Below are 18,996 nucleotides of genomic sequence, written 5' to 3'. Positions count from 1 at the left end.
CAGAGACCAGAGGGGCTGAGGGAACCCTAGGGGTTTAGAGAGCCAGTGAGTGTGTTCCTCCTCTGGGCCCTACCTGCAGCTTGAAGGCAAGTTCATGCTTGAGAGCCCTGAGGTCATCCAGCTGCTGCCGCAGAGACACCAGGGCGTCCTGCTTCTCGCAGACATCCTTCTCCAGCATCTTCATGGCCAGCTCCATCTCCTGTCGCATGCTGATCTGCATCTCCAGTTCTTTCTCCACATCCTGCCCCCAAAGGTAAATAAACTGCTCATTTTCTCTTTCCTCAACGAAGCAGAAACTATGAAATTCCACAGGAAAAGGTGTAAACTCCAACACTCTCAGGTCTGAATATTCGGGCAAAATAGCTACAAGCTATCATTTGATGCAGAGATACTAACAAAGGAATAATAATTAGGATCATTGAAAAACGTTTATTCAGTAATTTACAAATCCCCAAAACTTGGTAGGCCAGAGACAGTGCTATTTAATAGGTCTGAAATACACACATACTTGAGACACTTCATTACAGCGAGACAACTGGTGTCATGTTCTATCATAGAAATGTACATAAAGTGCTATCCGAGCCAGCACCAAATGAAGCACTTGCAATTCTCTTCAATTTGGATGTTGTTGATGTCATCAAGAGCCCAAGGAACCCGAAAGATACCCTGGGTCTCGAGGGTAAACTTCTCAGTAAGTGAAAATGATCGAAATGGTAACTTGAGTTTTTATAATCATGTAACATGAACCCCCTTTTTGGTCCAGTCATTATTACTGCAACATGATTTGGAGGATCAAAGTTACAAAGACCTGAATTTCCTTCTCCAACCATTCTGTTCCCTGGGGCGTATGTAGGAACTTGCATGGTTTCTTTCTTTTCTGAATAAACCGTTATCTTTTTGTGACAAAAGCATGTGGAAAATTCTGTGTCAGATTTTTAAGATACATGTGCCACTTAACTGAGGTGTCCCTCTGTGCTCGGTTAGCTTGATTCAATCAGATTGCTTCCGAAATGCTGACATGGGTTATTTCTAGGATCTTCCTCATAGGAAGTGTTTTGAGATCTAATTCATAAACACATAGAAGGAAAGTGATAATTCTAGGATGTTAAACTTATATTGCTGTTTGCTCAGAACATCTGAAATTCTATTCTATACACTGTTACGTGGTCATAATTTTTAGAAACCGAATCACCTTTGTTTTGAGCTTCTTCCTACTTTCGGAGAGAGACACTGTTGCTGGGGGGAGAGCCTGTTGCACCATCACTACTGCAGGAGGAGTTCATTTACCAATACCAGGGAGGTATCAATGTACTAATCCTCGGCTAAAATCTATTACAGGAGTATTATTCACTATTATACATTTATACACACACACATCCTCCAAGGAGACAACAGAATCTTTGCAGGACGAGGACTGAGGTAGAAAAAGAGTGAGAAATATACACCTAAAAAGAGTGAGAAATATACACCTGAAAGTAATGTAACACTGTATGAACTATACTAAAAAAAAAAAAAAAAAAAAGTCACCGAAGCAACTAAAGTATCACTGTTCTCTGTACGAACAATATTCTCTTAAGCAAATGCTACGATATGGAAAAATCCACCCTAAGACTTAGCTAAGAGGGCTTCCTCGATGCCATTTTAGTTGAATCAGATAATTAGAAATTTTCTACAGTTTTCCTATATGCAAAATCCACTGTATTCATCAATAAGCAGCGAGCCTTTCCTACAAAATTAGGTAATATCCTTGATTAAGAGTGTTGAGCACTACATCTGAAACTAACGATGTACTCTATGTTGGCTAATTGAATTAAACTTAAAGAAAAAAAAGTGTTTTATGCAAGTAATGTCCAGTGAAGGTAAAAAGCAACCATATGAAAATTTGCCTTCATGTCTAATTATATTTATAATAAATATACTCAAAATTAAAAATAAAAAGGAATGAGAAACAGTTTTTTAGGATCTACAAAAATTTGTTGGCCCACTACTAATGTTCCTGAGCCTGATCTGTTACGATCAAACATCCAAGTGGGCCTTTATGTTTAATGGGTTACTGAACTACTAGAACACAAGTTAAGTTTACCAGTCGCAATTGTGTCTCCTCCTTTAAATGCTTTCTGGCTTCACTCAGTGCTTGTCCTTCTGCAGTTCTGTCCTGCTTAGGACCCTTGAAAAGATAAACAAAATAGTACATATATTTAAGGATTAAAAAAAATCTATATAGAGTTAGCTGACACTGCTATTTAGTAAGGGAAAATGATTATATTTTATATTTAACTAAACAGGTATAATAATGAATAAAGACAACAAAGAAAATGAAGCAGCTTGGTAAGTAAAAAATTCTCAGCAGAACTGGGTTTTCTCGTCATTTTGTTTAAAGTCCTAAGATAGGTTATCATATCAAGTGCAAGAAATCTTAAAAGTCAGCTTCTAAATACAAAGTGGCATTCACTGTAAAATGTAAATTGGGCCAAAGGTTCAAACGGTAATATATTCCTTCTTCAGAGATCTCACATTTGAAGTGTCCAACCATCCAGAGAGATCATAGCTAAAAACAAGCAGATCATCAGAAAATTGTGAGGAGTCACAGTTGTTTTCACAACACCCACACATTAAAGTCAAACCCACTATTCACAGAGAACTACACTAGTCCCCACTCTGAGCCTAGCTGCTTACTCTAGCGGAACAATTTTAATAACCATGGCGATCTGGATTCCTAGATCACAGAAGAACAGAAGCTTGCACGTAAAAGGCAGTGGGGAGACACTAATACCAACAGCAGTGAGAAGGGAGAGATGTCCGCGAGAATATAAAAGCAGAGAAAAAGCACCCAGAGCAATCTGGAAACATTTAAGTACAGGGGCTAGAAGCTCAATCAATTCCAACAGCCCCATAAGTGGCATCATTATAACTTAGCATGGAATTGCCAATGTTGGTAATTAGGACTTTCAGTCATCATGAGCAGCTAATTGTGTTACATCATGTCCTCTACCTAGGATTGCTTAGGTGTGTGCAGTACATAAAAGATTTGCAAAAAAATCTGTGTAGACATATATAAAAAGTTTGATACCTTAAGGGATCAAGTTATCTAGAAAACTCATTTACATGGTAACTCCCAGTGGTACTAAATAAACACTTCTTACAAGTAGTAACAGGGCCTGAAAACAACGGTATATTCAATATAATAAACGTAACACTTAAATACAGTACAAATCACGAGTCCATAACAAGACACTGAATTAGACCGGTTCTTGAAATTTGTCAACAATAGAGACAGAGGTGAGCCAGGGAGCGTCTGTAGTAAGAACCTCACACCCACGTAAGCTCCATCATTACCCGATTCTGCAAGGAATCTCGGTAAAAACAGTGCAAGTGCTTGATGCTTCCAAACAGTCCTCTAGAGTAGAGCCCCTCCCCTCACCTGCCCCGCCACATTAACACTCTCTAGGAATATTATACAAATCCAGTAAGGTTAACCTTCCGATTGGATTCCAATATGTAGGAGCTTTCCTCTTTAACTCGTTCCATTTCTTCTTGTAAGGTAATAATCCTGTTGTTTGCAACTGCAAGCTGTTGAAAAAAATTAAAAAAAAAAAATTTAGGGTAAGTTTTAGGGTAAATAGGATAAAATAATCCATGATCTTCTAGGACATAACTTTCAGGCTTGCGTATTCCTAGAGAAGGAAAGAAGGTTATCTGTAATCGCATAAAAATGTTTACTGTATCAGAAATTAGGAAAAGTATTTTTAAACTACGTTAGATAAAAATAAAGTATCTCCTGGGGAGCCTGGGCGGCTCAGTGGGTTAAGCCATTGCCTTTGGCTCAGGTCATGGTCTCAGGGTCCTGGGATCGAGCCCCGCGTTGGACTTTCTGCTTGGAGGGGAGCCTGCTTCCCCCTCTGTCTCTGCCTGCCTCTCTGCCTACTTGTGATCTCCCTTTCTCTGTCAAATGAATAAATAAAATCTTAAAAAAAAAAAAAAAAAAAAAAAAGGATCTCCTGTTGCTGCTTTTTGTGTAAACTCTTTTTCAGTACCAAAATGTTAACTTAAGATTATCTCAAAGGTGTTCTCATGGGTAACTTATATTTAGCTATAATACCTATTTCTAAAACGTTTAATGAAGAGGTCACGTCATGCCTTGGGGACTCATAAACCCTACGAAGACCTTTGATAGATGATTTTTAAGAGTAAAGAAATGGAACTTCAAAGTTCTCACTAAAAGATGCCATTAAGTATCGAAGAGATCTGTCATTTCAGTGCCTGAACAGGGAAGGTGACACTACTAGCGGTATGTGCTCAGGGAGACGTTTATATCTGTACTCTACAGACGGGGAAAGGAAAAGTGCCAACGCTTTGTCCACTTCCGCACCTGCTAACCTGGATTCCCCCCAGAGAACACGGAGGAGCCTGGATGAGAGGAGGAAGAACACTCAGCAGCTCCTCTCCGCCGGGCTAGTCGCCCTTACATGATCTCACGAGCAGGAAGCACAGGCTCTGCTTGGTTCCCGTTCTAGTGCCTAAGTACAGAGGAGCCAGGGCTCAGGCATGCTCTCCAGAGGAAGTCTGGAAGCCCATAAAGCCCTCTCTGCTCCACGGGCCTAACAGTGCATAAAAAAGTTAACTTTGGACAAGGGTGCCTGCTTTCTAGATCCAGAGACATCCTCAAACAGGTTCTCCCAAGACCTTAACATCAGAGAAAGTATCAGGAAACTATGGCTCTATATCCAAGTGGGGCTTCTAATTCAGCTTTACCAGGAATGAAGTGTGTATTTACATATCTTTACCTGCTTACTTCTTCTCATTTCATCATACCGGTTCAGAATTCAGGAGAGGAAAAAAGGGGTTTTGGTTTTGGTTTTTTACTGGCCCCCTTAAATCCAAAATAGATGGAAATGGGAAAAGGCAGATCTAATTTGTCTTATCGCTTCTTTATAAAGCCTACACACAAGGGCTTACCTGTCTCTAAAAATTCTAAGTTTCAAGAAATTAAATGTTACTGGCAAAATAAGTACATAAATGAATTAATTAACATTGGTAATAATAAAATAAATCTAGGTCAGAAGGAGAAGTCTTGTGACTGAGGGAATAAAATTAATGACCACGTTTACTGGCCGCTTATGGTAATATCAGGCACTGGCCTGGGTCCTTATGTATCACCATTTAATTCCCACAAAAACTTGACTATTATTTTATCATTCCCATTTTACAGAGAAGATGTCCAAGAAACAGAGGCTGAAGTTACTGGCCAGGATTAGAAAGCTAGCAAGTGCCAGAGCCGGGGCATGAACGCAGGTCGCCCACCGGCTCTAGAGACCATGGTTCGCTGCGGTGCCCTATTGCCCCAACAGAGGAGCAAGTGGCCCACAGGACAACATTTCTAATCAGAGTATTTCCAAAGCTTTGTAGAGTAAAATTCTAAGGATCGTTTCCATTACTTTTTTTTTTTTAATTTAAAGATTTTATTTATTTATTTGACAGAGCGAGAGAGCGAGAGAGTACAAGCAGGGTGAGCTGCAGAGGCAGAGGGAAAAGCAGGCCTCCCGCTGAGCAGGGAGCCAGATACAGGACGAAGCCAGTGGGCTGGGATCATGACCCGAGCCAAAGGCAGACGTTTAACCGACTGAGCTACCCAGGGGTCCTTCCATGAAGTTTTAACATAATTTAAGAATCTACATCCAAAAGTGAAGCCCACAGAGCTGAGTCAAAGGGAAGGTGTTTTAAAGTTACGACAATGAAAATGTTCTGAAGAAAGCTGTTTAAACAGCACCTTTCTGGGACGCCTGGGTGGCTCAGTTGGTTAAGCAGCTGCCTTCGGCTCAGGTCGTGATCCCAGCGTCCTGGGATCGAGTCTCACATCGGGCTCCTTGCTCGGCAGGGAGCCTGCTTCTCCCTCTGCCTCTGCCTGCCATTCTGTCTGCCTGTGCTCGCTGGCGCGCTCTCTCTCTCTGATAAATAAATAAAAAATCTTAAAAAAAACAAAACAAAAACAAAAACAGCAATCTTCCTGACTGCTGCCTGAACTTGGTTCTATTTAAACCAAATGTATGCCACAGTATGTAAGAGGATAGTTATAATAAGAAATAGATTAAGATATAGATAAGATAAAGTCTTATCTCAGTTGGGTTGGGCCTCTGCCTTTGGTTCGGGTTGTGGTCTTGGGGTCCTGGGATCGAGCCCCGCATCGGGCTCTCTGCTCAGCGGGGAGCCTGCTTTCCTTCCTCTCTCTGCCTGCCTCTCTGTCTACTTGTGATCTCTGTCAAGTAAATAAATTAAAAAAAAAAAAGATTTTTCATAGAAACATCTAATGCTATAAAAGGAAAAAATGTAGTTTAGACACTAACAAGTTAAAAATGTCTTTACTAATCAGAATCAAAGCACAAGGTTAATTTTTATTCTTTATTTGGGGACTTTTCTAAGGATTTTCCCGTATATATTCTGTGATCTTCAGAGTAACTATGAGGCTGAAAGGAGAAGTGTAAACTTCTCATCTGCTGGGCAGGCAACTGGGCCTCTTGGAGGTCAAGTGACTGACTCTCGTACGTGACTCGTAAGCAGCATGACACGCAAGCAGGGATTGCTGGCTTCCGACCAGCGCTCTTTAGGTTGTTGACCCTCCCCCCGCAAGGAGAAAATAAGGCCCAGGAGGGTGGGAGCTTGCCAGTCGGGCACACGCCAATCAGTGCACCAAGAAATCGTTGTCTAGCTCTTGCACAGAAGCAGTACCAGTTAGAATGGCCAAAATTAGCAAGACAGGAAACAACATGTGTTGGAGGGGATGGGGAGAAAGGGGAACCCTCTTCCACTGTTGGTGGGAATGGAAGTTGGTGCAGCCACTTTGGAGAACAGTGTGGAGATTCCTCAAGAAATTAAAAATAAAGCTTCCCTATAACCCTGCAATTGCACTCCTGGGTATTTACCCCAAAGATACAGATGTAGTGAAAAGAAGAGCCATCTGTACCCCAATGTTTATAGCAGCAATGGCCACAATCGCCAAACCGTGGAAAGAACCAAGATGCCCTTTAACGGAAAAATGGATAAGGAAGATGTGGTCCACATACACTATGGAGTATTATGCCTCCATCAGAAAGGATGAATACCCAACTTTTGTAGCAACATGGACGGGACTGGAAGAGATTACGCTGCGTGAAATAAGTCAAGCAGAGAGAGTCAATTATCATATGGTTTCACTTATTTGTGGAGCATAACAAATAGCATGGAGGACATGGGGAGTTAGAGAGGAGAAGGGAGTTGGGGTAAATTGGAAGGGGAGGTGAACCATGAGAGATTATGGACTCTGAAAAACAATCTGAGGGTTTTGAAGGGGCGGGGGGTGGGAGGTTGGGGGAACCAGGTGGTGGGTATTATAGAGGGCATGGATTGCATGGAGCACTGGGTGTGGTGCAAAAACAATGAATACTGTTATGCTGAAAAGAAATTTAAAAAAAAAAAAAAAAGAAGCAGTACCCAAATGTCTGCTCAGTGAGCAAAGGATGAGTATCAAGCTACAAGCTTCCACTACTACACATTAGTAAACTGTATGTCGGTCAAAGAATTTCCAAAACACTCACCTCCTCTGTCAGTTTAGTGTTGGATTTTTCTAACGCATCCACTTTTGCCTGAAGATTGTTTACCGTAGCACTGTAAAGAGGAGAAAAACATAAACATTTCTCCTGAAAAACAGAACATCCTGCCCTAACCGTGTACACATGCATCACAGGTATCACCCCATCGCCTAATGTCCACAACTCACGGTGGACTTGCAGGCTCTAAGACAGTCCCAAGGGGCTGTGGATCGTACCTGCTGTACCCTTGGCACTGAGCTCTGCACTAAAGCACTTGCTGGATGAAACAACAGAGCTGATCCAGGGCACTCTCAGCTTTAAAGTTTACGTACATATAAGGACAAGCTACCTGAATCAAGGGCTTGCCATGTACCAAGCACTTTCCTAAATGTTTTTATTTGCCTTATTTCATTTACTCCTTTCAACAACCCTATGCACCAGATATCCCTAAATATAGATAAAGAAACTGAGGCATGAAAAGAGTAACTCACATTTTTATTTCACTATCAAATGTGTGTTTTTGCTTGACTAACCTCTCCGTAATTCACTGTAGTCATTATTAGTTCTTGGTCCCCAGAGAAAATATACTTAAATTGTTTTTGAATCTTCTAGCTGAAATCAAGACTACTCAATATTTATACTGATACTGGTATAATCATGCTATAGGTTTTACTTAAATTATCTTTGTAAGAGAATTATTAAAAAATAGTTAATGGGTATATTAATTTTTCTGAATTATTTGACAGTCTTTAGCAGAGCAAGAACACCAATATACTTGAAAATATCAACAGACTGTTTCATGTTCTGGACAGTTCTGAAAAATAGTATTTGGTAAATTAATGCTAGTGATAGTAAAGGGAGGGTAAGTTAATACCATCAATTCAATGTATAAATGAAAAATGCAAGGACCAACATGATACAACTAATCTAAAGGTCCTAAGTGGTTTGCTCAAGCTCAATCTTGAAATATCTGGTTGGATCTACTGAACTAAGGATGTCTGTCACATGTTTAAGAATTCTTAACTGAACATACTTATTTAATCACTAGAGTCATAATTACATACTAATCTTATACTGCCTTTCACTAGAGGTCACCAAAATGGTTAAACGACATTTAATTTAGTGCCTAGCTTAGTGCCCGGCAAGCAGGAAGTCTGTATTTTTGTTGAGTATTGCCTGAACTGATCCTCATGGTTCATCAGTTTTCTGTTTACTTCTCCTTTCCTTCACAACAGAATCCCCAGGGAAGTAGAAGTATTAACTCATTCTTTACTTTAGGTGTCTGTTGAGTTCTTCTACATAGTTCTTCTGATCCAGAATTGCAGTAATCTGGCCATCTCTGGGTGTAGAAATAAAATAAATAACATTAGAAGTACCAAGAACCCCTCCCCCAGTCTGTGTTTCATAGAACACAGAAAGAAAACCATAGTACAGACACACTGAACCAAAAGACAGACCTGATGTATAACGCTTCCAAAAAGACTCAGATACTTAAAAATGAAACAAAAAATTCTCTACATTAAAAGGCCTTTATTGCAGCTTACATACCTTAATAACTTCGGTTATAGGTATAACATTACATTCTATACATTCTATCAGAGGCATTTTAAAAATAAAAATTTTCTTCTCATAATTGATAGCTTTTTTTCTTTCTGTCTGTCTCTCTCTCTCTCTTTTTTTTAGTTTGTGTGTAGTTGTATATAGTTTTTAAATAATTTAAAATTATTTGCTTTCTGCTTCCTGGTCTCAGAGTCAGGTTTGAGACTCAGGGACATAAACCTCAATACTGTCCGCCTTCTCCCTGGCTGAGTTCTGCCTCACGGAAGCTGCCCGCTGGGCTACCAGGGGTCTCTTGTGGGCCTCCTGGTGCTGCTTGTCCGTGATGCTGGAGGCCTTGTCGTGGCTCCCTGCTGGCTGGGATTTAGCTAAAGTTCTGCCAGTACTCCTTTTAACAATTTTCCATTTGTCATAGGAATTAAATTAAGCTGATTTTGGCATAATAATTGTGATTCCCAAAGGCCATATCTTTGCCTTTCAATGTTGATTTCATTTCAAAGTGAATGGTATAAAAGGCTTTCACAAAGATCAAGTGTTTAATGTTACATGAGAAAATAAAGAGTGGAAACAGGAAGTTCACTTCTGGAACCAACTAATTTGTAACAGTCAAGTTAGAAAGCCAGACTTTTCAATTAAAGTCAAATCAAGGCCACATACCTCTGTGTACTAAAAGAATAAATTATGTAGTCTTGGCTCAATGTCCAAAATTAAGAATGTCAGATTAATGGTGCTTTCAACTGCTAAATTTATCAAGAGTATTAGGCAGTATGCATCTGATGTCTAATTTCTAGGGACCATATGGATCTTTCAAAAACTTTTTTGAAATAATTTTAGATTTACAAGAGTTGAAACAGTAGTGCAGGTCCCCAAATACTCCTCACTCTGCTACCCCGAATGTCAATGTTTCATATAAGTCCATAATACATGTTTCATATTTCATGTTTTAACAAAACCGAGAGGGCAATCCTCCTGATCAAGAAGACCATGTTTTCAAATACTACTTCAAGAGATGGAACACTGAATTCCTTTATAAACCCCTTTATTTTATTAACCCCTGAACCACACAGTAGGAAAATCACTTCACTAAAACCTCTCTTAGGGTTTAGCGGGCACAAGAGTCAGCTCTTTTTGACAAGACTATGAAAACTATATCATCAGAAATTCTTTCAGCAAATCTGTTAAAGCACCATTGTGGTAAACTTTAAAGGCTATCAAAGAACATTAAAGAAAAAAGGAACTCCGTTGTCTCTGTACGTACCCTTCACTACCTTTACTGCTGTTCCCATCCTTGAGATACATTGAAAAATCTATAACTCCAACCTACAGAGAGAATTTTCAAAATTTAATATAAAATTAGATACTTTTTTAAAGGCATAATACAATATCTCTTCCTGGGCATTCAAAACAGCAATAAAGTCATGGCCATTATTTGAAATTTTTGATGAAAATGGGGTGCCTGGGTGGCCCAGTCCATTAAGCATCTGCCTTCGGCTCGGGTCATGATCCCAGGGTCCTGGGATCGAGTCCCACATCAGGCTCCCTGCTCCGTGGGGGAGACGGCTTCTCCCTCTGCCTCTCTGTCATGAATTAAATGAATTTAAAAAAATTTTTTTTGGATGGAAAATGTTTTACTTTTATTATATCAAGAAGTTGAGAACAGATGAAAGTAAGTAAAGAATCGAGATTAAGGCAACAGGACCAGAAGACCAGATCGTGCAAGCGTGCAAGTCAACACAAGGCTCTAAGAAAGTCAACAGAAAGCTTACTATAAATTTAAGGCTTAAAGTTTCTTTCTCTTTGGTTTCTCTCAAGTATTCTGCTACTGAATCCCTATTCACTTTTAGGAACAACGTTTTAAAAATTCTAATTACAAACAGAATGCCTATTTCCTTAAAGAAGTTTCAGAAAATGCAGGTAAGTAAAAGGAAGTAATATAAAATACCCATAGTTCCAACCACCCCGAGAGGACCACTATAACATTTTGGTATTTATTCTTCCAAACTTACATTGATGCAATATGTCTAAATTTTTCAGGACTGCTATCATTCAGCTTATTTCTCTTTTAAAATTGAGGTCAAAATATCCTACTTCCTCTTCTATTTTCTCAGAGTATAAAGTAACAGAAATTTGCTGTAGTATTTCAGAGAAGGGGTGAGAAAGAGTCATAGTGAAAGTGAAGGGGTGAGAAAGAGTCATAGTGAAAGTGATAGCTTTATTTATTGAGCAATTCATATGTGCCAGGCTCTGTACCAGGTGCATCACATGTAATAATTCTTTCATTCCTCACAATAACCCTATGAAATAGATACAGATATTCTTTTTTCTCCCTGTATTACAGCTAAGAAGCGTGATGCATCAAGAAACTAACTACAAAATTTATTCAGCTAAAAAATATAGCAGCAGAATCCGAACCTAAACAGTTTAGTTTTAGTCTGTATTAGTAACTGCCACACCTGTGTATGTATTTTAGCCTGTGTCTCTCTGTGTGCATTTTAGTCTGTATGAAATATTTTACTTTATTATTTTAAAATATTTTAATTATTTATTTGACAGAGAGAGAGAGACAGCGAGAGAGGGAACACAGCAGGGGCAGAGAGAGAGGGAGAAGCAGGCTCCCCACTGAGCAGGGAGCCTGATGCGGTGCTCGATCCCAGGACCCTGCGATCGTGACCTGGGCCGAAGGGCGTCGCTTAATGACAGAGCCACCTGGGAGCCCCAATCTGTATAAAATATTTTAGGCACGGATTACAATCCAGACAAGAATGTGAAAAACACTCATAATACATAAATGAGTCAAGTTAGAAGGAAAAGTAAGTTGCTTATATTCACATCAAAAATGCGAAAATCCGATTTATGACTCACAGAATTTCCCTTAATTTGGTTGGTATGATCCGATGCACCCGAATTCTGAGATAGCAGAGCTCAGAGACGCGCTTGGTGACCGGGCCTCTTTCGCATACCTGAGAGTCCAAGTCTTCCCCTTTCATGCAGAAATTGGCATCGATGACGTTCAGACCCACCAAGAGGCCGGCAATTATGGCTCCTTCTTCTTCCATCATGAGGGCGTTGGCTTCGTAGAACTCACTGCGAGTGAAATCCACACGACACCAATAATAAAACCTCAAGAATCCAATGATGTAATCTTGAGACGAGCAGAAAATGCCGGCCTCATGGTTGAATACGGGTACCAAAATAATAGCGAAAAACTTAAAAAAAAAACCCCAAACAGATGGCTTGGATAGTTTATTTTAGACAATACGTGCATGAGTAGACTCTAGATATTAGTCCCTGAAAGAAAAGTGAGGAGAATGATACTTTCATTGAAGTGACTGTTTATGCTTTTCCCTTATATTTATTTGCATTTGAGATGCAAGGGACAATTTTTCAATCTTGAAGCATCTTTAAAAAATTGGTTTTTCAAAATTTGCCTCAGAGATCTGGTTTATTTATAAGCGGAGGTGTAGTGTGACCACACTGTTATTCTAATTTGCATTTACATGATAGCTTGTGAACTTACGTATCTTTATATATATATGCATATGTATTTATGTACATGTACATATATATATTTTAAGATTATTTGAGAGGGAGAGAGAAAGAGAACGTGCACTCATGAGTGGGGAGAGGGGCAGAGGAAGGGGGAGAGAAATCCTCAAGCAGACTCTGCTGCGCGTGGAGGCTGAGGCAGGGCTCCATCCCACAACGCTGAGATCATGACCTCAGCCGAAACCGTCAGGCAACTTAACCGACTGAGCCACCCATGCACCCCTATACGTATTTATAAAGTAAGCTCTATACCCAATGTGGGACTGAACTCAGGACGGCGAGATCAAGCGTCGCATGTTCCACTGACTGAGGCAGCCACGACCCCTTCCCCCCTTTTTTCTGTTTACTAGCCATTTTGATTTTGTCTTGTGAAATGCTTATTCAAACCCTTCACTCATTTTAACATTTACTTGGCTCTCTTTTTCTTACTGGATTGAAGGAGTTCTTCGCATACCCTGAATGTGCATCATTTGTTGAAGATATATATTACAAATAGCTCCTTTCACTCTGCGGGTTGCCTTTTAACCTTGTGTCTTTTGATAAATGAAGTTCTTCATTTTAATGCAGACCAATGTATCAATTTTTTTCCTTTAAGAGTAGAGCTTTTTATGTCTTATTTAAGAAAATGGTGTCTACCTTGTATTTTCTTCTAAAAGTTTTACTGCTTTCCCTTTCCTGTTTATATCTATAATCCATCTGGAAATTTTTTTGTGTATGCTCTTTCTAAATTTCATGTTACATGTCTGCTTCCCTGGCTTACTGAGCCTGGGCACATGCCAAGATGTCAAAAGCCTTTCTTGTTTTTGGGGGGGTTATCACATTTTGGACTGCCCTGTATATGTGCCACAGTGACAGACTGAACATATGTACCAAATAAGTGTCTGTTCAAGAGTGTGTGTGTGTGAGGTGTGGGAGAAGGTATTAGTCGAGCTACATGAAACTGCCACGATATCAACTGTTTTTGATCTGTGAAAATGGCAAATTTCTATGATTCGACCTCATACGATATAGAACCCGGCAAGAAAAGAACAAAGTTTAACAAGATGTTCATACCTGAGAAGTTCCTTCTTATTGATCAGAGCTTTCATATATTCTGAGAGTTTCTTCTGCATTAATGCCAAGCGAAGCCAGGCTCTTCCTCTGCCTACCGGTGTCCTAGAGAAACACAGGAACCGAACAACTCAAAGTAGCAGAGCTGGGGCCACGGTGGGGGAGATTCCCGTCCTCTGGCTCACAGTCCTCAGTAGAACATGCACACTGAGGTGCTCCCTACGACTTCCTCCACCTCATCTCTACGTGAGGAATTCTGCGTGGAGTGAATGGTGCAATGGAGGGGCTCGTGGGTCTGGGGGTGTGTTTGGAACAAGTGCTCTGGTGAAGAATTAGTTACTGAATGAGACTACGATCTGAAGACAGATCCTCTGGGAGGCCCAAGTGAAAACGTTCCATCACGTTAGCAATCGTAACTCCTCAGAGACTTAGTGTGGATCACGTTAAGTACCCACATACTAGTAATGCGGACACAGTCCACGTAGGCCGCTATCTAATTAAAGTTAAACCAGCCTAACTTAGTACGATGGTTACTACTCTTTTTCAAGTTCTGGGGCAGGTTCCCAGTGTCTGTAGCTAAGGTCCACTTCACAACTGTTTTAATCTTGGCTCTCAAACATTCTTTTTCTTAATCATGTTTAGCATGCTCCCTCCTTAGATCTCATTTCTTGAGATTCAAACTGATTCCCACAAGTGCTTTAAGAGGATGAGAAAACGTTAGGTCTTTTAACATGAATACACAAGCTCTTTAAAATTAATAATAATTATCCCTCACAGGTACACTTCTCTTCGTATTCGATATGAGTAGTTCTCTCACAACAGTTCTGACGCACAGAGTTTTCTTTTTGGATTGTTATGAAATAAATTATTATGGTCATCATTATCTTTAGTCTTCAAGGAGATAGTTAATAAGAATGTTTTCCCAACAGAATTCAACCTTAAACTTACTTAAGTCCTGGAAGATCTTTAACACTTGCTGTTATCTCTGCAGCTTCTGGAACAAGCTTTTCTACCAATTCTAGAGGCCCCCAGAAGGATTTATTTTGTCCAAGAAAGGTTTTCTTAGCTAAGGTGATTAAAAAAAAAAGAAGTATTTTAATATTCTTTGCAACATAAACATGCTTTCAATACACAAACACGTACACACACTTCTTTCTCATCCGTTCAATCCTTTTTCTCAGGGAACTAGTCCTAGATTATTAGACAGTTCTAAAACTATTCATGCTTTCAGAACAGGTAGCGTTTTGTGACAATTAAAAACCTCCCACTTCCCAAGACTCAGCCTTTTCTCTTTCAGGAAGAACTTATAACTAGCCCGATGTAATAAAACATTTTATAGTACTTAAAGCTGCATGCTATTAGTGAGGAAAACAGTCCAATGGGAAAGAATACATAATCCAGAAACAGGCTGTTAGGTACTAGGGAAGGAGCACGGAGAACAAGACCAGGTCCTGTCCTCAAACCTTATGGTTAAGTGGAAGCGCGCAAAAGCAGGAGTCCACTGTGTGACCTTGGGCAAGTTAGTGCTCATTCTAGGCCTCTTTCCACCTGTCAAACAGAAGGGCCGTACTGGACTAGTAATGTCTGTTCCAGCTCTAGAATTTAGAGATCAGTGTTTCGTAAGCCCTGTGTGCTCTTTAATTCAACCACATCCCTGTGCCCGTACAGGCGGCATTCCAGTAGGTTAGTATTACTAATTCAAGCCTCTTATTCTTGGGCTCCATAAAGACCGCTTTTCTTCTTCGGGATGTGCTGCCTGAATACAGCTGTGCGCACATCTGCAACCTGGGGCCATGGCCTACCCTTCAGGCCGTGTTTCAGGCAGTGCTCCATCACCACGAAGAACTGCTGGAGGGGAGCGTAGTCGGAGTCCAGAGTCCTCCCCAGGTTCAGAGCGGATTCAATCAAGCCCTTGATACTCAGCTTGGCCATGTTCATCAGGTTCATGCGTTCGTTAGCCATGAGATAATTAGGATCTACAGCCAAAGAGAGAGAGAATGGACCATGGTTACCGGAAACAGCACATTTAAAAATTCAGCATGTCACTGTGTTGACATGAGCATCGAAGGTACAAGAGCAAAGCTCGGTAGGGCTGTTGGTATCTTACTGAGAATGAAGACAGTGGCACTGAACTGTACTGTTCGGTTTATATTCTCTGCCAAGTTTTACTTGCTGTTAAAAAGAAAGATGCCTTGGGGCACCTGGGTGGCTCAGTGGGTTAAAGCCTCTGACTTCGGCTCAGGTCATGGTCCCAGGGTCCTGGGATCGAGCCCTGTATCAGGCTCTCTGCCTAGTGGGGAGCCTGCCTCCCCCTTCTCTCTCTCTGCCTGCCTCTCTGCCTACTTGTGATCTCTGTCTGTCAAATAAATAAATAAAATCTTGAAAAGAAAAAAAAAAAGAAAGATGCCAGTTTCCCTCAGGAATCTTTCTTTTTAAAAAATATTTATTTATTCATTTGACAGAGAAAGAGACAGAGAGAGGGGGGAACACAAGCAGGGGCAGAGAGAGAGGAGGAAGCAGGCTCCCCACTGAGCAGGGAGCCCGAGGCGGGGCTTGATCCCAGAACCTGGGATCATGACCTGAGCCGAAGGTGGATGCTTAACAAACTGAGTTACCCAGGCGCCCCTCCCTTAGGAATATTCTGGATGCAACAGTGAAATTACTTATTTTATCCATTTCAGGTCTTCAGCACAGTCTTAATACTCTCACCACTAGCCCTGCCATTACCCTAACTCGGGTGCCCATCACAGCCACGACTGCACAGCCTTTCCGCCGGTCTCCATGATGCCACCCTGGCCCTGCCCCCTTTCTCCACAGTCTGTCAAGCGCTCTAAAAATTACAGCCAAAGTAGGAAAAAAAAAGTCTTAAACTTTGTTCCAAATACACTATATACATTATTAGTATTATTACTTATGCTAATTACATTATTATTTAAACTAAGCATTACTAAATAAACTAACAGTATTAGCTCCCCCAGTTTAGAGACTCGGCATACAGTGTGATAAGCTACTTGAGGAAAGGGACTAAGCACCACATTTTATCCGACAGAACTCAGAACAATCCAGGCACTCACGACTCCCACTTGCTGGTGCCTACTCTGTGCCGGGTACCGTGGGTTGCTCCCGGCAGTTAGGATTTCAATCCCTCCTTACACCGGGCCGTGAGACAGTGACCGAGAGTGCCAACTTACACTCGTAGCTTAAGAGTGTAAAGCTAAGCCTTGAGCCCAGCCGCTAAGAGACAACAAAGCCAGAGTCTAAACCAGGGCTCTCTGCCTCCGACAGAGGCCATTAGAATCTACTCACAAATGAACCAGTGACTCCAAAGGTTATTTATCCTTCTCTCTGCTGGCCATTCTTTTACAGGACTACCTTACTTAATTCTTGTGACTTCATCATTAAATATCGTCCCTTCTTTTAGAGAGGTAAAGCAGGACCACACTTTTAACAGATTGAAGGCCAAACAGTTCATAAATGGCAGAATTTGGATCTAGATCTGACACGAAAGCTAATGGATCCTCTCAAAGGTCAAATGTATCATGTTTTTAAAAACTAGAAAAGGCCCAGACATCCATGAACTATTTTGCCACTTGACAAAAAATAGTAATAAAATCCATGTACCCGTAACACAAAAAAGCTACAACATAAAACAGATTATTTCATTCAACTTGTTCCTAATTTTCTTCATGAAAAGTTTTCAATTGTATCTGCTTTCAAGTTGAATAAGCAGAATCAAATGCCAAATTCTAAGCTACTTTTCATTAAGTTTATGGACTTGCAGATTTATAATCCCAACTATATAAACTTGGTTTGTTGTGTTCTCTGAGATATTTTCAGAGAAACACTTCATTAAGAAGTCAGAAGTGGCATATGTTATCATTGATTCTTTCTTGCACAACAAATGTTTTAAGGCTGTGCCTCAAATGTGACTCTTCGCTCGGGGCAGGTCAACTTGTCAAGACCAGAACAAATTTACAAGGTGACACTAAAATACACAATAATCTAACCCCCTAAAATACAGCTTTATCAGATACTAATTTTCAACTTTGTTACTGGCATTTCTGTGCACTCCAGTGTTTCTAAGACATACTTACTGTAAAGAGAGAGAAATTGCAAGCAAGCAGGGGAAGGGGCAGAGGGAGAGAGAGAATCTTAAGCAAGACTCTGCACTGAGGGCACAACTCCAGGCAGGGCTCGATCTCATGACCCTGAGAGATCATGGCCAGAGTAGAAATCAAGAGCAGGACCCTTAATGGACTGAGACACTTGGGCACCCTGCACTCTGGTGTTTCCAACCTCCCATAATCACTGGATGGAAGGAATGGCACAGAGGTGTGTGAGTGTGCATGAATGTTTGCGGAGAGCAACTAGATTCTCTACTGCCTCCCAACAGATGACAAGGAAATGTCATCAGAGAGTTGGATGTGAGACTTTTGCCAGAAGTGATGATAGATTTATACTTCTAGAAACATTGCCTCATCTCATTCTTCTTAGAATCATTAGCAGAATGTTCAAAACATCAGTTTGGGGTCTGGTGAATAAGCTATGGAGAAAGATGAGCTAATGCCTAGGGAAACTGAAGTCCTAATAGCCTGTACATTACTAGTGTGGCGCTATAGCCTGTTTGAACTCATCTACATCAAACACAACCCACTTATTCTTTAGAAAATACTGCTTTCAAGCTCAGTACTACTGACATTTTGGGCCAGATAATTCTTTTTTTGGTGGGGGGCTGTTCTGGGAATTAAGTTCAGCAGCAGCCAAGCCTTTACCCATGAGGTGTCAGTAGCCCTCTCCAGTTACGACAACCAAAAAATGTCTCCAGATACCAAATGCCTGTTCCTGGGGGACAAAATCAGGCTTCTTCCCCATGAAGAACTACTGCTCTAAACAAATAAAAGAAGGTCAAACAAAAATTTGAAAGTTAGGGGGCGCCTGGGTGGCTCAGTGGGTTAAGCCGCTGCCTTCGGCTCAGGTCATGATCTCAGGGTCCTGGGATCGAGTCCCGCATCGGGCTCTCTGCTCAGCAGGGAGCCTGCTTCCTTCTCTCTCTCTCTCTCTCTGCCTGCCTCTCAGTGTACTTGTAATTTCTCTCTGTCAAATAAATAAATAAAATCTTTAAAAAAAAAAAAATAAAAAAAAAAAATAAAAAAAAAAATTGAAAGTTAGGCAAAATAGCTCAAAAGAATTAACTGCTCATTATTAATTATATAATGCAAAATCTTTTTAAAAATGATTATTACTTGATGCTTATTATCATAATTTTTGTGTTGAATAGTAT

General features: G+C 40.5%; 1 protein-coding gene across 17 annotated transcripts in view; it reads right to left on the bottom strand.

The window, feature by feature from the left end:
* The window catches only part of RUFY3 (RUN and FYVE domain containing 3), an 84,148-nt gene that overhangs the window by 16,084 nt on the left and 49,068 nt on the right, over positions 1–18,996 (bottom strand). For all 17 annotated transcript variants that reach the window (XR_004283488.1, XM_032334518.1, XM_032334523.1 and 14 more), the window contains 10 exons: positions 15,518–15,691; positions 14,664–14,781; positions 13,719–13,820; positions 12,080–12,203; positions 10,378–10,439; positions 8,836–8,901; positions 7,569–7,638; positions 3,478–3,570; positions 2,084–2,167; positions 74–241 (listed from right to left, as the gene is read on the bottom strand). Coding sequence is in view for 16 of the 17 variants with exons in the window: in XM_032334518.1 (XP_032190409.1) it covers positions 74–241; positions 2,084–2,167; positions 3,478–3,570; positions 7,569–7,638; positions 8,836–8,901; positions 10,378–10,439; positions 12,080–12,203; positions 13,719–13,820; positions 14,664–14,781; positions 15,518–15,691 (1,061 nt within the window). In the remaining variant the exon portion in view is untranslated. The remainder of the gene's footprint in view (positions 1–73; positions 242–2,083; positions 2,168–3,477; positions 3,571–7,568; positions 7,639–8,835; positions 8,902–10,377; positions 10,440–12,079; positions 12,204–13,718; positions 13,821–14,663; positions 14,782–15,517; positions 15,692–18,996) is intronic.

This window comes from Mustela erminea, chromosome 2 (genome assembly GCF_009829155.1).
Source record: "Mustela erminea isolate mMusErm1 chromosome 2, mMusErm1.Pri, whole genome shotgun sequence".
NCBI lineage: Eukaryota > Metazoa > Chordata > Mammalia > Carnivora > Mustelidae > Mustela > Mustela erminea.
The sequence above is the reverse complement of the archived record's forward strand: the minus strand, read 5'-3'. Positions and strand labels throughout refer to the sequence as shown.